The following is a 14623-nucleotide window of genomic DNA, read 5'->3' as shown; positions in this document are numbered from 1 at the left end:
AGGCCTATACAGCTACCTATGATTTAGGCAAAGGAGGGGGAATGCACCTAATCTCAAGCGCAGTGGAGAATGATTTCAACGTTGTGCAAGGTTCTGCAACCCTTTGAACTTGCCACACGTGAAGTCAGTTCAGACACTGCCAGCCTGAGTCAGGTCATTCCCCTCATCAGGCTTTTGCAGAAGAAGCTGGAGAGATTAAAGGAGGAGCTAAAACAGAGTGAGCGATTCCGCTAGGCATGTGGGACTTGTGGATGGAGCCCTTAATTCGCTTAACCAGGATTCACGGGTGGTCAATCTGTTGAAATCAGAGCACTACATTTTGACCACCGTGCTCGATCCTAGATTTAAAACCTACGTTGTATCTCTCTTTCTGGCAGACACAAGTCTGCAGAGGTTAAAAGACCTGCTGGTGAGAAAATTGTCAAGTCAAGCGGAACGTGACCCGTCAACAGCTCCTCCTTCACATTCTCCCGCAACTGGGGCTGCGAGGAAAAGGCTAAGAATTCCGAGCCCACCCGCTGGAGGTGATGCAGGGCAGTCTGGAGCGAGTGCTGACATCTGGTCCGGACTAAAGGACCTGCCAACGATTACTGACATGTCGTCTACTGTCACTGCATATGATTCTGTCACCATTGAAAGAATGGTGGAGGATTATATGAGTGACCGCATCCAAGTAGGCACGTCAGACAGTCCGTACGTATACTGGCAGGAAAAAGAGGCAATTTGGAGGCCCTTGCAGAAACTGGCTTTATTTTACCTAAGTTGCCCCCCCTCCAGTGTGTACTCCGAAAGAGTGTTTAGTGCAGCCGCTCACCTTGTCAGCAATCGGCGTACGAGGTTACTTCCAGAAAATGTGGAGAAGATGATGTTCATCAAAATGAATTATAATCAATTCCTCCGTGGAGACATTCACCAGCAATTGCCTCCTGAAAGTACCCAGGGACCTGAGATGGTGGATTCCAGTGGGGACGAATTAATAATCTGTGAGGACGGGGATGTACACAGTGAAAGGGGTGAGGAATCGGACGTTGAGGAGGAGGTGGAAATCTTGCCTCTGTAGAGCCAGTTTGTGCAAGGAGAGATTGATTGCTTCTTTTTTGGTGGGGGCCCAAACCAACCAGTCATTTCAGTCACAGTCGTGTGGTAGACCTTGTCGCTGAAATGATGGGTTTGTTAAAGTGTGCATGTCCTGTTTATACAACATAAGGGTGGGTGGGAGGGCCCAAGGACAATTCCATCTTGCACCTCTTTTTTCTTTCATTTTTCTTTGCATCATGTTCTGTTTGGGGACTATTTTTTAATCTGCGATCCTGTCTGACACTGCAGTGCCACTCCTAGATGGGCCAGGTGTTTGTGTCGACCACTTGGGTCGCTTAGCTTAGCCACACAGCTACCTTGGTGCACCTCTTTTTTTCTTTGCATCATGTGCTGTTTGGGGACTATTTTTTGAAGTGCCATCCTGTCTGACACTGCAGTGCCACTCCTAGATGGGCCAGGTGTTTGTGTCGGCCACTTGGGTCGCTTAGCTTAGTCACATAGCTACCTCATTGTGCCTCTTTTTTTCTTTGCATCACGTGCTGTTTGGGGACTATTTTTTTGAAGTGCCATCCTGTCTGACACTGCAGTGCCACTCCTAGATGGGCCAGGTGTTTGTGTCGGCCACTCGGGTCGCTTAGCTTAGTCACACAGCTACCTCATTGCGCCTCTTTTTTTCTTTGCATCATGTGCTGTTTGGGGACTATTTTTTTTAATCTGCCATCCTGTATGACACTGCAGTGCCACTCCTAGATGGGCCAGGTGTTTGTGTCGGCCACTTGGGTCGCTTAGCTTAGTCACACAGCTATCTCGTTGCGCCTCTTTTTTTCTTTGCATCATGTGCTGTTTGGGGACTATTTTTTGAAGTGCCATCCTGTCTGACACTGCAGTGCCACTCCTAGATGGGCCAGGTGTTTGTGTCGGCCACTTGGGTCACTTAGCTTAGTCACACAGCTACCTCATTGCGCCTCTTTTTTTCTTTGCATCATGTGCTGTTTGGGGACTATTTTTTAATCTGCCATCCTGTCTGACACTGCAGTGCCACTCCTAGATGGGCCAGGTGTTTGTGTCGACCACTTGGGTCGCTTAATTTAGCCACACAGCGACCTTGGTGCACCTCTTTTTTTCTTTGCATCATGTGCTGTTTGGGGACTATTTTTTGAAGTGCCATCCTGTCTGACACTGCAGTGCCACTCCTAGATGGGCCAGGTGTTTGTGTCGGCCACTTGGGTCGCTTAGCTTAGTCACACAGCTACCTCATTGCGCCTCTTTTTTTCTTTGCATCATGTGCTGTTTGGGGACTATTTTTTTTGAAGTGCCATCCTGTCTGACACTGCAGTGCCACTCCTAGATGGGCCAGGTGTTTGTGTCGGCCACTTGGGTCGCTTAGTTTAGTCACACAGCTACCTTATTGCGCCTCTTTTTTCTTTGCATCGTGTGCTGTTTGGGGACTATTTTTTTAATCTGCCATCCTGTCTGACACTGCAGTGCCACTCCTAGATGGGTCAGGTGTTTGTGTCAGCCACTTGGGTCGCTTAGCTTAGTCACACAGCTACCTCATTGCGCCTCTTTTTTTCTTTGCATCATGTGCTGTTTGGGGACTATTTTTTTAATCTGCCATCCTGTCTGACACTGCAGTGCCACTCCTAGATGGGCCAGGTGTTTGTGTCGGCCACTTGGGTCGCTTAGCGTAGCCATCCAGCGACCTTGGTGCACCTCTTTTTTTCTTTGCATCATGTGCTGTTTGGGGACTATTTTTTGAAGTGCCATCCTGTCTGACACTGCAGTGCCACTCCTAGATGGGCCAGGTGTTTGTGCCGGCCACTTGGGTCACTTAGCTTAGTCATCCAGCGACCTTGGTGCAAATTTTAGGACTAAAAATAATATTGTGAGGTGTGAGGTGTTCAGAATAGACTGGAAATGAGTGGAAATTATGGTTATTGAGGTTAATAATACTATGGGATCAAAATGACCCCCAAATTCTATGATTTAAGCTGTTTTTGAGGGGGTTTTGTAAAAAAACACCCGAATCCAAAACACACCCGAATCCGACAAAAAATTTTCAGGGAGGTTTTGACAAAACGCGTCCGAATCCAAAACACGGCCGCGGAACCGAATCCAAAACCAAAACACAAAACCCGAAAAATGTCCGGTGCACATCACTAATTTTATTATCTTTCATGTACATTATTAATGTGTTCATTAAAACTGTCATTTTATGATATTGCGCTCCTATGTTTTTCTAGTTAGGCTCCCAAATAAGCAAGAGGCATGAAATGGATTTCTACATAATCAATTTGCTCATTATTAGAAATATGGGACCTAATTCAGCAAGGATCGCAAATCAGCAAAATTAGCAAAAAAAGCGTAAAAACACAAATTCTGCAACTGAGAATAATTTTTTCTGAGACTTAGCAAAAACTGCATATGCACTACGAAAAGTAGGCGTGTAGGGGGTATTAAAGGGCTGGACTCGCAAAAACTACGATCAGGGGCGTGTTGCGGGGCGTGTTGTGGGCGTATGCTGATTGTCGGTGTGCGGTGCATTCACAATTTTTTACAACAGATCGCACATTTCTGATGTGCAGATTCTGAGTGACTACAGGTCTTCCTTAAAAATTGCACAAGCTGACCTCAGTTTAGCCTGCATGTATACTGCAATCATTGCTACATTACACCCAGCTGAAGAAGCTCACACCTCAGACCACAACACACTTCATTCATTTGTATTGGAACTTATAGGCCCTACACACTGGCCGATTTTTGGAAAGATATGAACGATCTCGTTCATAAATGAACGAGAACTCGTTCATATCTTTCAGTGTGGAGGCTCCAGCGATGAACGATGCGCGTCCCCGCGCTCGTTCATCGCTGGTCTCCCGTCGGCTGTGCATGCAGGCCAATATGGACGATCTCGTCCATATTTGCCTGCACTTCAATGCAGCCGCGTGACGGGGGGAGTGAAGAAACTTCACTCCCCCCGTCACTGCCTCCCCGCCGCCGGGTCGCTCGCCGGCCGTATCCGCCGTCGGGCAGCTCGGCGGCGGATCGGCTAGTGTATAGGGCCCCTTAGAAACATGTAAGGTATTGTTTTAAGGGCCCTACACACTTAAAGATTATCTGTCCAATCTGGCTGATTGGAAAGAAAATCTGGCAATGTCTGGGAGTAAATGACAATTGACCATTTGCTCTCAAACACTAGAAAACAGACAAAAATGGACTGTCAGATTAATTGGTTAAGTTTGTTTCATTAACCAATTGATCTTAACAGCCATTTCTGTCCATTTTCTGAATTTTGGGAGCAAATGGTTGATTGTCATTTGCTCCCAGACATGGCCAGATTTTCTTTCCAATTACCCAGATTGGACAGATAATCTTTAAGTGTATAGGGCCCTTAACTCTGTAACACATGTTGATTGTGAAAATATATGTTACTAACCGATTTGTGTTTACACTTACTAATAATCGAGGTTTGACAACCACACTATTTGATAGAAGCAAATGTAAAATAACCTTTACAAGCATTTTGCTTAGTAGTATCTGCTGAATGACATTTAGCTTCCTAACATTTTTTTTAAACAACCAATATTTTTTTGTTAAACAAAACATACCCACATACATTTTTTATTTTTTACATTTTATTTGTGCGCTACACACATAAACATATGTTGAAGAACAGCAACACCATCTTTTTATTTTCAAGTTTTGCAAATTCTGCTCCATTTGTATTCTTATTGAAACAAATATTTACACATAATTCCTTAACGGTATGTAAATAAAAACAAAGAAACAATAATATGTAATGTTTGACCACTTCACAATAAAAAAACCCACTATTTTTTTGTTTTTTTTTAAAACATGTTACTGTTGTTTCCGAATTAAAATATTTTGACTCCAAAAAAAGTGTGTTTGTTAAAACATATAACAATAATTGCTGTTGTGTAGGGTTTAGATGCTAGAATTCACATTCTCTCTAGTTGAATATATTTGAACACAGTTATGGGCTTTAGTCAATGTTTGAAGAAAAACACTATGGTGTCTTTAAGATAATAATTGCTAAATTACCACAAGATCATTTGACCAATTAAGTGATGATTGAATTGATTTACAATTGTTGAGTAGTTTCTTTAATTTGGGTGCAGGAAAGTAGGTTGTGCAATTTTTAAGGGAAAAACACTGTTGATAGCAAAAAATGCAACATCAGAAACATGTACGCAAAAATTGCATACATTTGTAATATGTACGCAAAAATTGCGATTATTAGGATGGTTTTCACAATATTTGCACATTTCACAAGGCCACCTTCTTTTTGTTAAATTAAATTAGTATTGCAGTTTTTCAGTTTGGGCGTGCTTTCGCAATTTTTGATAATTTGTAATTTTTGCAATCCTTACTGAATTTGCCCCAGGATCAGAACGGTCTCCTCAAAATGTACTGACAGGCCCCAATGTAAACCAGAAGGGTTTCACTGGCTTGACCCAATTCCAAATAGATGTATCTTATTCAATTTGCCATCATTTGACAATAATTCTTGGTTAGATGCAACATCGCTTGGAAAGTGATAAAATGGAGTGTGAAAAAGTACTAGCCAATCAGCTCCTGCCATTTTTCAAACACAGCCTGTGACATGTCAGTTAGGACCTGATTGGCTGGCACTTTTTCTTTCTCCATTTTATCACTTTTCAAGAGATGATGCATCTAGCAATCTGTCTCTTTGCACTCAGGCTGAATAGCAGGATTGTCCTTTGTGAGGACTACTTAAAAAAAATGGTTTTTTTTAAACACTATAGGGGATATCAACAAAAGCACTATTTTTTGCAGTGCATGTGTCTAATGAACAAAAAACAGAAACAATTTAACTCACACTAAGTGGCCAATTAACTGGGGGACAGTGTGTGGTCCACGTTCGCCTCTATATAGGAGTTGTGTAAAGCTCCTAATTTGTACAATAAAGGAAAAAGATGATAATAGAGGCACTCATAGAACTCAATACACTGTGTTCCAAGGAATAACAGCCAAAGAAATCCAGAAATAAATATACTAAAAATTAATTTATTCTACCACATATAAAATCATTGTAACCATATATATAACATTTGCCTTTATACAGGTTCAGCTCTAGTCAAATAACTATTAGCTATATGCTTTTACTGTTATATAGAACAGGGCACACTGGTAACACTGTGTAACAATTATATTCAACACTTTGATAAAAATGAGTAACAATGTATATAGAGTAAAACAGCAGCTTAGAAAGCCAAGTCCAATGTAACTATATAACTGACCAATGTCAATAAAGACCAAATGGAGAGTGCCGGGTGTCCCCGGAATACTTAAGCTCGTGGTGACTAAAAAGCCGCTGGAATGCAAACAGATTAACTGTTAGTGTGCTGTTATTTTTTTGAAGTAGCTAAGTATAGTGACTAAGGGTTACATTTACTAAGCAGTGATAAGAACAGAGATGTGAGCCAGTGGAGAAATTTCCCCATCACCCAATCAGCAGCTCTGTATCATTTTATAGTATGCAAATTATAGATGGTACTTCAGTGCTGATTGGTTGCCATGGGCAACTTCTCCACTGGCTCACTTCTCCGCTCTTATCACTGCTTAGTAACTGTACCCCCAAGCCCAGGTGGATGCGCGGTGTTATGCTGGTAATAAAGGCGCCGTTAATTCCGGTATTTAGAAGGACCGTGATGGATTACGTGTGGGGTCTCCACACGATGATGTATCTTTATACTTGCCACTGCCGATATAATATCGATGTAAGCAGTGAAAGTGCTGCTGGCGGTATGTGTTTCCACACGGCAGTGTATCTTTCTCTCACCGCTGCAGCCGCGCTATGAATGTCAGTGGCACAGGTATCACGGTGCTGCTAATGCTGGCGGCGTATGGGCCGCACTCGCCAGTAGACTGTTATAGAAGCTGAATGGAGTGGTGGATATGAGATCCCGCAAAGGTTGTCAGCTACAGTCACTGACCAAGCTAGAACCTGTTAGAGAATTCAGGCCCTACTTTATGTATTTTATATTCATATATATTCATTTATATTAGCTCCCCATCTCCATTGCGACGCTTGAGACAGCTTTGGTAGCGGTATCTGCACGGTGTGGCCGGTAGCTGAATTGTCCACCTGGAGCTTGCTATCGGCACCGTGGGCGGAGTCCACCAGCAGCACTTTCACTGCTTACATTGGACTTGGCTTTCTAAGCTGCTGTTTTACTGTATATACATTGTTACTCATTTTTATCAAAGTGTTGAATATAATTGTTACACAGTGTTACAAGTGTGCCCTGTTCTATATAACAGTAAAAGCATATAGCTAATAGTCATTTGACTAGAGCTGAACCTGTAAAAAGGCAAATGTTATATATATGGTTACAATGATTTTATATGTGGTAGAATAATTTAATTTTTAGTATATTTATTTCTGGATTTCTTTGGCTGTTATTCCTTGGAACACGGTGTATTGAGTTCTATGAGCGTTCCTACTATAGGGGATATGTATCAAGCCATGGAAAGATTTAAAGTGATAGCTATTAAGCTTCTAACTGCAATTTTACAGACTGTGTTTAAAATGATGACAGGAGCTGATTGGTTGTTACTTTATCTCAGTGCTGGCCAAACCAGTCCTCAAGATCAACCAACAGTTCACATTTTCCAGACCACCTAGCTGGTGCACAGGTGTAGTCATTACTAATTAAGATGTGCTGCATTCATTCCTAACTGACAATTCTACAGATCTCCAGGAGGCCTGGAAAACATTAACTTTTTGATAGATCTTGAGGACCAGTTTGGCGAGCCCTGCTTTATCTCTTTACACTTTATCTCTCTCCAAGGTTTGAAACCTCTTCATATGACTCTCAAACTGCTTATCTTAGAAGCAGGAGAGTAGATAACTGTCATATGTTTTTGCATGTGTCCATGTGATTAGAAAAAAACACTAAAACAAAAACAGTGTTTGGGGGGTGGCTTGTTTGAGGGCATCTGCATCTCTCAGCCTGGAGGGTGGATATGAGACCCCTGTGGTAATGCATGCCACTGACTACTTGAGGCAAGGTCACAGTAAAGACAAGAGCTCTGTTACTGTGATACTGTCATTTGCTGGCTTTATCTGCTACAACATTAGCCCTACACACACAAGATGGAAATTCTTTTTTAACAGCTGGCCATTCTTCTATTTAAAAAAATAAAAAATTGTTCTGAAGAAGTCATAAAGCGGAAATATCTACAATAATGCAGAGCATACAAAGATATAACAGAATGAAAATCCTTGTCATCAGTACAAAGTAGAATCAGACAAGTCAATAGGTACAATACAAATATTCAAGGCATTATTCACAAATAAGTGACTTCTTCATTTTCCTCTTTCATCAAAAGAAACAACGTTAAATAAACAGTATAAAGAGATATACAAAACCAAATAAAGAGTCCCGAGGACAGATAACCTGGGAAGAGGGAATAGAAAGAGAGAGGAAAAGAAAGAATAGAGAAGAGTAGAAGGGGGAAGGGAGAAGAAGGGCAGTCATCATGCTGTATCACCTGAAGAAACCAAATCTCCATAAAACCCCAAACACTCTTAGGAAAAACATGCAGACATCCAATAATAAAACGTAATTAGGACAGAGCAAACAGCATAGACCAGGATGTATTTTCACAAACCTTCCTTATAGAATCTGATTGCGGATTTGGCAGAAATTCCAAATAAAAACGCCAACGTTTATGAAATGTACTCACTCCTTTTTCTATATCCATTATGGCTAAATGTGTTATGAACCACAAGTAGTGGTTCATTCCTGTTTGCCTTCCGTTTATGTATTTTATGTTATAGTTCTCTTACAAGCCAGGATTTCCTTTGCTCTGGTTTTGAAAGACTCTTGTTGGCCGCCGGTGGGGAGTCTGTGTAATTGCAGCCTGTTTCCATGTGTTTAGCCTCACCTGTCTGTTGATTGCACCTGTCAGTTTGGAGTCGTGCAGCAGGGCAGCTGCACGACATAATTAATTAGGGTCCCTGCTGTGATTGGAAGAAATCCTTGTTATATTCTGTCTCAGTGCATTACACAGACGCCGGTGATAGCTTCTGTCTAGCTGCTTCCTGCCTTGAAGCATTCCTGTCCAGGAGTCCTGTGGCTTTGCCTGTGTCTGATCCAGTATCCTGCCTTGAAGCATTCCTGTCCAGGAGACAAAATGTCTCTCAAAATAAAGAATGGAGAGTATTTCTTGAGTAACAGTGCTCAGTAGAGGGGATTGTTTAGAGATCCACTTCTGTAGAACTACCTTCCTAGCAATGGTAATCAGGATCGTCAGAAATGGAATAGATAGAGGAGACATTCTTCTATTATTAATTTACTTCTCTGATATCACCATCTCTCCATAGAAGTTTTGGATTACATTCCCACCCATAGGCAGTGAGACAGTGTTGTACTAAATTCAGCAGTCTCCTCTATCAATGTTGATGAACTAAAGTTTATACTGCCAACCCATGCCACCAGTGCTATTTCCTTTATTGACCTTCCTTTACATGTCTGCGCAGTTTACCAAAATGGTCCCTATATAACCAAAGTAAATGTTCCCGCTGTGCCTCTTACCCAGTGAAAACTCCATCACAACCTTACCACTAACAGCCTAAGGAAATATTCCTCTACTTAAGCGCCATACTAGACACACATACAATGGTTCATAAAATGTTACAACTCTTGGAAGACCTTCTAAACTATACTAGGTTTGATCTAAAGTTCACTATATCACAACTGAAACAAGATGTACAGGGCTTGGGAAGCTGCACAGATCATTTGGAAAACTAGACGAGGGAATTAGTGGATTCCCACAATGACTTAACTCCAATGAAGCTACACAAGCTCAACATTTGTTTGATAAAATAAAGTCCCTTTTTCCAAAATATGGACTCCGTTTCAAGAAGAATTGACAGTTGTGTTTGCCCCTACAAGCAGTGAATATAATATAATATAACAGTGCCGTAACTAGACATTTTAGTGCTGTGTGCAAGAAACGGCATCAGTGCCCTCCCCCTCTATGTAAAACAGGAACAGTGCGCGCTGTAGGCGTGCAAAAAAATATAGGGCCGTGGCTTCGTGGGGAAGGGGTGTTGCCACAAAATAATAATACCAATTCATATAACGGTGCACAGTAGTCTCCATTATTCAAATTATGACGCACAGTAGCACCACTACACCAGGTAGAGCCATTTTTACACATTACGGCGGACAGATTCCCCTTTTTACACGTTACGGCAGACAATGTCCCCTTTTTTTCACATTACGGCAGACAGCGTCCTTTTTACACATTATGGCAGATAGCATCCGCTTTTTTACACATTACAGCAGACAGCGTCCGCTTTTTTACACATTATGGCAGACACCGTCCCCCTTTATACACATTCCGGCAGACAGCGTCCCCTTTTTTATACATAATGGCAGACAGCGTCCCCCTTTTTACACATTATGGCAGACAGCGTCCCCCCTTTTACACATTATGGCAGACAGCGTCCCCCTATTTACACATTACGGCAGACAGCGTCCCCCTTTTACACATTATGGCAGACAGCGTCCCCCTTTTTACACATTACGGCAGACAGCATCCCCTTTTTACACATTACGGCAGACAGCATCCCCTTTTTTATACATTACGGCAGACAGCGTCCCCTTTTTTACACATTACGGCAGACAGCGTCCCCTTTTTTACACATTACTGCAGCCAGACTGATTATAGATAGATAGATAGATAGATAGATAGATAGATAGATAGATAGATAGATAGATAGATAGAATAGATTATACTTACTGTCTCTGCTGGCAGTCAGGCTCCTCAGTGCAGCTTGATGGCAGATGATGATCTCGGGCAGAGAAGAAAAAGAAGGATGGAGGGGGACTCGGGAGCCGCAGCAGCGCAGTGTAATTGGTGGATGTGCCGCTGCTGCTGTTCCTCTCCACCATAGGCTGTCCTCCACCGCTGTGATGAGGGAAGCGCATCCCAGCATTCACAGCGACGGAGGACAGCCTATGGAGAAGGAGAGGGACAGCAGCAGCGCCTCCACCAATTACATAGCGCTGCTGCGGCTCCCGAGTCCCCCTCCCTCCTCCTCCTTCCCCCCTCCCCATGGCTGATACGCTCCTCTCCTCGGTGGGCCGCTGTGTGCTGCGGGCGGCGGTGGCCCGCAGCACACAGCGGCATGTAATGAGTCAGTTTGACTCATTACATGCTGCGCTGCTTTGGGCCCCTTGACACTGGTGGGCCCCAGTGCAAGGCACAGCTTGCACTGGTGGTAGTTCCACCACTGTGTGGAGGGCACTATAGTGTTACATAATAAGAACTGAGACACTTTAATGTGGCATAATATGAAATGGAGGCACTATGATGTGACATAATATGAACTGGGGCACTATAACGTGGCATAATTTGAACTGGAGGGCCTCTAATGTGGCACAGTATGAACAGGGGGCACTGTAATGTGGCATAATATGAACTGTGGACACTACTGTATGTCATAATGTAAAGTGGGGATGCTGTGTGGCATAATGTGTACTGGGAGCCCTACAATGTGACATCATGTAAACTATGGAAATACGATGGTTCATAAAATAAACAAGGGCACTACTATGGGGCATAATATCAACTAGGACACTACTATGGGTTAGAAAATGAACAGGGAACTATTATGAGGCACAAAATGAATAACTGCTGTAGAAAGGTGTCTCTCAAGAAGCATTGGAACAGGGTCCCCTTCAGTATGTTGCTATGGGGTCCACATAGTTCTGGTGATGCCCCTGTGTGGATGTGTACATCCTACACTATTAGACCCAATTTCTCCCTAAATATCTAAGAGAAGAAAATGTGTTTCATTTTGTGAGAAAAATAGAAATGCAATTGTAATATTTATGATTATTGACCAACGATATGGCCCACTTGTCATGTTTATGCTGTCATGGTGATATATATTTATGTGGAGGCCTGGGGCTGTAGTCCCATGTGCTCTGTTAATCTGAATTCTCTGTGTGCCTGAGTAGCCACCTCCCAGTCACCACCCGGGAATTTCCAATACAGTTCTAGTACTTTTCCGAGACCCTGTCTCTAAATAGCTACTGTGCCGGGTGTGTGTGTATGTACTGCGGGGTGCGCATGCACTGTAGGTTTTTTTTGCGACTTACACACATGCTAGTTGAAAATCATTTGCACCAATATCAGCATTGTGTGCAACTCAGAATCAGGCCCCTGTATGCCAAGATAAATAGTAAAAGGGATTGTACTTTGGAGTTAAAGTGAGACATTATATGAAACAATATAGGCATGCAGAGATGGAGTAGGGTTTGGTGCATGGCAAGTACACAATGGTAACTTTTTGTCTTTGGTATTTTGTGGCAATTACCTCAAGTATCCAGAGATATTAACAGCTATACCAATGAGAGAGGTGTAATAGATTCTCTATTTAATCCTTAGCTTTAATATGCCATTTAATGCAACCACCATTATTACCTTGTCGCCATACTGGGGGGGGGGGGTTCTACTCTAATAGAAGAGATCTTAAAGCAACCAGGGGTTCATTCGTTCTAACAACTTTGTTGTTTTATTCCAAATCATTGTTTGTTTTGTCTTGTCAATATGCCATTTTATCTTAAAAAATATTTTACTTTAATTACATCACCATTATAGGGATGATCATAGCAGCAACTTGTTAGCAGTTGTGCAAAACTATGTGCACTGCAGGGGGGTGGGGGGGGGGGGGGCAGATAAAACATGCGCAGAGAGAGTTAGATTTGGGTGGGGTGTGTTCAATCTGAAATCTAAATTGCAGTGTAAAAATAAAGCAGCCAGTATTTACCCTCCACAGAAACAATATAACCCACCCAAATCTAACTCTCTCTGCACATGTTATATCTGCCCCCCCTGCAGTGCACATGGTTTTGCCCAACTGCTAACAAAGTTCCTGCTGCGATCAACTCAGAATTACCCCCATTATACAATAGTAATCTCAATAATTTGCATTTACTACATTTTCGTTGATTTTGTTTTATTGATTAATTTTTTTTAACAGAAAGACTCATTTTTGCTGTTTTGTGTTTGTTCAGGGTTTCATAGCACATACCGTCCTTCAGCAACCAAATGATGGACTGACAGATGAAGAGATTCCCAGACACACAGAAAAAATTCTTCTAATTTTCCTCCGAGTGGCAACATGGAACCAGATACTGGATCCTTGGGTTTATATCCTGTTCAGAAGAGCAGTCTTAAAGAGAATTTACCCTAGCTTGAATTCCCGCCCATCGATTATGTCATTATATCCAACACTTACTGCTTCCTTACGACGCAAGTACACGCAAGACTCCGTTATCAATTAAGCAAAATGCTGTGGACAACTACTTCTGCACTTCAGTGTATTGCATAAATGCATGGGCAAAGCAGTCTTGACAAATATTTATAAAAGTAGGCGCTGTGTTATAAAATCAAAGTATTGTGGCCCGTTGTTGTAAAACTTAGACAGTTTATCAAAATGAAATCTGATCTGAAAATATTAAGAATTGTGTTGAATATACAAGACACGTATAGTATATATGCTAACACAAAGTCTTAAAAAAACAGCTGAGTTGTATTATGGTAATTTTTGCTATAAAATATGCATAAATTAATTATAACTGTTCTGCAGCTGCTACTGTCCAGGCTTTTTTAATCCCAGTAATGGTAGAGAAAAGTATTGTATTTCCACTCATAAGGAACACACCTGTGTCTGGCAGCAGGGAAACCTAGTCAACCCGGCCTGCACCAATATTGTGACATAATGTTTATTTTACGAGTCTCATATTTGCAGTTTCAAAAACAAAAATATGCTCAAAATATGTTCTTCATACTAATAGATTTAGCTAACAGCAATATTGTGTGCTGAGCGTTTGGAGAGTGGGGTGCAAGGTTATAAAGTAATCTAGAGAGTCTGGTGCATCTGCAGTATATATATATATATATATATATATATATATATATATATATATATGAAATTGTGCCTGTTTTACAAATCCATGCTTATAAATTTCATTTAACTTTGGAAAGATATTTGCAGACTTCGTCCTGTGATCAAGATGTAAATTGTCAGCAAAAGATAAATATTTCCTTCAAAGTGCTAGCCACAATTCCATTGAACCTTCTCATTGATTTATATGAAATTTTCTTATATTTTCGCCAAAATATTGTTCATTTGACCTTTATTTTTGCTGTAATGTTGCTAATTAAAGTAAGGGAATATCTGGGCTGCTTTTTTCCTGTGTCATGATTTCACATTTTTAGACATGACATACAGGGTGAGCATGATTAAACTTCCCCAATACAGATCTGTCTTGAGCTAATATTTAGTAAGTACATCAATGCCTGTTTCCCATTGTACCATGCCACATTCCCACTACCAGCAACTTTTTGCACTAAACTTTTTTTCTCCTGAATTCTACTTCCCATGTCCTAATTAGTCTCTCTACCAAATTTGGTGACATTCTGATTGTTTGATCAGGTAATAGATGGCTCTGGATAGGGGAAGTTTGATTATGGCCACCCTGTATATTGATTTACTGCAAAATAAATGTGCTGACTA

The 14623-nt window shown here is 41.6% G+C and overlaps 1 protein-coding gene across 1 annotated transcript in view; it reads left to right on the top strand.

The window, feature by feature from the left end:
* Window positions 1-14288, top strand: part of TBXA2R (thromboxane A2 receptor) — a 252123-nt gene extending 237835 nt beyond the window's left edge. The window contains exon 3 of the mRNA XM_063914831.1: window positions 13119-14288. Coding sequence (XP_063770901.1) covers window positions 13119-13388 — 270 coding nt within the window. The 3' untranslated portion in view covers window positions 13389-14288. The remainder of the gene's footprint in view (window positions 1-13118) is intronic.
* The last annotated feature ends 335 nt before the right edge of the window (window positions 14289-14623 follow it).

This window comes from Pseudophryne corroboree, chromosome 1 (assembly GCF_028390025.1).
Source record: "Pseudophryne corroboree isolate aPseCor3 chromosome 1, aPseCor3.hap2, whole genome shotgun sequence".
In the NCBI taxonomy this organism is placed as follows: domain Eukaryota; kingdom Metazoa; phylum Chordata; class Amphibia; order Anura; family Myobatrachidae; genus Pseudophryne; species Pseudophryne corroboree.
This window is presented reverse-complemented; position numbering and strand designations above follow the sequence as displayed.